Below are 4,085 nucleotides of genomic sequence, written 5' to 3'. Positions count from 1 at the left end.
CATCTCTGGTTTTGTCATCGGTTAAGCATTCGTGCATAATGCCTTTTCTTTCTTTTCCTTCCTTTGTTTTTTCGGTTGTTTTTTGGTAAATACCAGTGCTCGGGGAAGTTTTATGGCCATTACCCACAAGAATAGACGTTTTCTCTCGGTTTGCTTATGTACTATCTATACAGGGGGGCCACAGCGTAAGTAGCGTTACTTAGGCTGCCATCGCTGAGGCCATACCATCACCTTTCATACATCCATGTTTCCTTTTCAGATGCACAACCCAGCCTACCACACAACTTAATCCCTAAACCTCCCACCACAGTAAATACATGTATCAAAAGCGTCACAGAGGATATCAATCAATCGATCATGCGGCCGCTGAGGCTGGGACCCACCCGCCGCGCCCATCCCTGGCCCAATCACACTGGGAAAATCGACGAGCTCCGCATCCAAGACCTCGCTACCACAAACTGAGCAACGCTTGGAAATCGACGGGTCCTGGATGGAGAGAAACGTCAAACCACATCGAGCTAGATTTACACATGGTGTCATTAGTACTTGTGGATGGAATTAATGGAAGGGTAAAGGTTCAAAAGAGGTGAGGGGGTGGGAGAGGAGGGGGAGAATCAGGGCACGCAGGCAGACAGGGCAGGGCTTCACACATGTTGGAATTCCATACACATTCTTAAGATCTACATGAGATCTTCAATCAGTGGATCTAAATGACCAATTATTATTCATATAAAATCATATAGGATTCTATTGGTTATGCCCAGGGCGCCGGTGCAGAATTCCATACACTAATTGAAACCACGCTAATTTTGCACCAACCTACGGACGAGAAATGTGATTTTTGTCGAGCTTTTAACATTTTTTTGTTGTTTTTCTAACATTACACAAATATTAACAAGTATTTCTCTTTATTCAGAGTCAGATAACAAACTGAATCTATTATTCACAACTTCAACTGCTATCATATTCTGCATATGTGTATCCCTTATTTTGTTTGAACAGAGGTTCTTGGTGACTTCTGTGATCTAATTTTTTGCCTCGCAGAAGATTCAGAGATAGCAGATTCAGAGAGTTGAGAATTCCTTCTTTTTTATTTATTGCTATCATTTACATCAGTAGAGACCGAGTTATTTGTCTGTACTGATGGCTTTCCTGATTTGGGAGCAAATATACATTCTTTTGAATTTGCAAAGTGAGGCTCTTTACAATTGGCAACCCATTGGAAGTTGAGACGTTGAAACCATTGGAAGTCGAACCCGCTGAACGAACCCGTTAACCCGTTGGACCCAAACCAGTGGGATGACACCATTTAAAAGTCAAACCCGCTGGACATGCCCGTTGAAGGTTATAGGGTTAGGGTTAAACTATCCAAGTTATACATAGTGCGTGGTCCGACGCGCCCCCGTCCGATTTTCTCCGTCCCTGATTGGCCGCCCGTGCGTGCTCCCGCTCCCGCCTCCGCGTGCCCGCAGTGGGGCCCGGGTCACAGTCGAGCTCCCTCTTCTCTTTCCCTTCCGCGGCAGCCAGCCACCTCATTACTTCACACTTTGCATGTACGCCGTAGTGCATATGAAATACCAACATATCCAAATCAATAGGCGATAATTCCGTCCGGGAAAGGGGTTACATTGTGGTGTCAAAGTCAATGAGTTGAGGTGCGATGTTTGATGGGGTAAGCCACCAACCCAACCAGACCCAACTCAATATATATATTTTCACCCAGGCAACGGAGCGGTGCAAAGCGGTGCAGGATCAACAAAGTAAATAAAAATAGCAAAACATATAAGAAAACTGAAAGGCTTCATTCTGGAGTGATTTTAAACACAGAAAAACAAACATTCACACCAGATCAGATCTGTCAAGTTTCACACAAAGACACTGAATGAAGGAAATATATATATATTCAATGCACAAGACAGACCCAGCATCGACATGGAACATCAATTATTTATCCACTGTGAATCATACCTCATTATCATATGCCGCCGGTGCAAGCACGCTATCCAACAGGTGGGGGTGGAATGGACGTCCATTCCATTCAGGGTTAGAAAACCGACCAATCAGAGCAGGGCAGATTGGACGTACATTTCATTTGGTTTCAGACGTTGAACGTCCAATCAACCACGGAGTCAATTGACTTCAAACTTTGCATGTAGGCCGTAGTGGATATGAAATACAACATATCCAAATCAAAAGCGATAATTCCGCCGGGAAGGGGTTAAATTTTAGTGTCAAAGTCAATGAGTTGAGGTGCGATGTTTGATGGGGTAAGCCATCAACCCAACCAGACCCAACTAAATATCTATATTTTCACCCCAGGCAACGGAGCGGCGCAAAGCGGTGCAAGATCAACAAAGTAAATAAAAATAGCAAAATATATAAAAAAACGGAAAGGCTTCATTCTATCCAACAGGTGGGGGTGGAATGGACGTCCATTCCATTCAGGGTTAGAAAACCGACCAATCAGAGCAGGGCAGATTGGACGTACATTCCATTTGGTTTCAGACGTTGAACGTCTAATCAACCACGGAGTCAATTGACTTCAAACTTTGCATGTAGGCCGTAGTGGATATGAAATACAACATATCCAAATCAAAAGCGATAATTCCGCCGGGAAGGGGTTACATTGTGGTGTCAAAGTCAATGAGTTGAGGTGCGATGTTTGATGGGGTAAGCCATCAACCCAACCAGACCCAACTAAATATCTATATTTTCACCCCAGGCAACGGAGCGGCGCAAAGCGGTGCAAGATCAACAAAGTAAATTAAAATAGCAAAATATATAAAAAAAATGAAAGGCTTCATTCTGGAGTGATTTTAAGCACAGAAAAACAAACATTAGTCGAACACGCTGGACCCAAACCCGTTGGACGTCAAACCCGTCCAAGGAGCCCATTCACCCATTGGACCCGAACCCGTTGGATGAACCCATCAACCTGTTGGAAGTCGAGCACGCTGGACGATTATATCAGAAGGTAGAGGGGGGGGTTCAAAAATATTGGAGTTTTAAAGAGCATTATCCCATACAATAATGGGCCAGGGTTAGGGTTACAAAGAGTGAGGGTAGAGGCTGGGGGGGAGGATGAGGTGGTCAGAGTCAGGGTTAGAGTGAGGGGTGTTCAGGGGTCGAACCCGTTGAACGAACCCGTCAACCCGTTGGACCCAAACCAGTGGGATGAAACCATTTAAAAGTCAAACCCGCTGGACATGCCCGTTGAAGGTTATAGGGTTAGGGTTAAACTATCCAAGTTCTACATAGTGCGTGGTCCGACGCGCCCCGGTCCGATTTTCTCCGTCCCTGATTGGCCGCCCGTGCGTGCTCCCGCTCCCGCCTCCGCGTGCCCGCAGTGGGGCCCGGTCACAGTCGAGCTCCCTCTTCCTCTTCCCTTCTCATATCTCATGGCACAGATGCTGGTGGTACAGCAGGCAGTTCAGATGGCCGAGGATGAGCAGGTGGAGCACCCTGCAGATGCGCTGGATGCCATGCGTGAACGCTTCCTCCTCCCAGGAGTGGCTGCCCCCTTTGGCTGGGTGACCCGGCTGCGGACATTCGGCAAGCGAGTGCAGAACACCACCACAAGTCTAGGGTATGTCTGCTGGAGCGATGACCAGCAGACTCTAAGCTATAGAGAGCTGCATCTAAGCATAGCAGGGCTCCGGCGCTTCGTGCGCACGCAGGTGGAGCTTACACAGCACAAGCTTGAGCAGCTCTTTCTTGTTCATGAAGAGGAAGCACGGGAGGTGGTAGTGCCACGCCTGGCACTGGCCCAGCTGGCGGACAGCCCTACAAACAATCATCGCGGCTGGAACTTCCTTCAAGCACCGCAGAACTGCAAGGCCCTTCCAACCACAGGGGAGCGATGGCTGCTGGACCGAGTCCTCACAACAGACAGGCTCCGGGCAGAGTGGGTAGCTGTACGGCCATCTGATCATCAGGTGGTCTGGGACACAGCAGTGGTAGATGACTATCAGAAGCGGGAAGAGTTATCTGAGAGCAACCTCCTGTCTTTTGTAAACCCAAACCCAACTCCTTTTAGTTATGCCAGGGGGCATCAGAGCTATGCGCACCAATCCATTCCCCCCAAC

At 47.6% G+C, this 4,085-nt stretch overlaps 1 protein-coding gene across 1 annotated transcript; it reads left to right on the top strand.

Moving 5' to 3' along the window:
• Positions 1-3,206: 3,206 nt before the first annotated feature.
• HCAG_09133 (predicted protein) lies at positions 3,207-3,928 on the top strand (the record flags this gene model as incomplete). Its single annotated transcript, XM_001535889.1, has 2 exons — positions 3,207-3,586; positions 3,727-3,928. The coding sequence occupies 2 exons, from the start codon at positions 3,207-3,209 to the stop codon at positions 3,926-3,928; spliced, it is 582 nt and encodes a 193-aa protein (XP_001535939.1).
• Between the last annotated feature and the right edge of the window lie 157 nt (positions 3,929-4,085).

This window comes from Histoplasma capsulatum, genomic scaffold, assembly GCF_000149585.1.
Source record: "Histoplasma capsulatum NAm1 scaffold_23 genomic scaffold, whole genome shotgun sequence".
Lineage (NCBI taxonomy): Eukaryota > Fungi > Ascomycota > Eurotiomycetes > Onygenales > Ajellomycetaceae > Histoplasma > Histoplasma mississippiense.
This window is presented reverse-complemented; position numbering and strand designations above follow the sequence as displayed.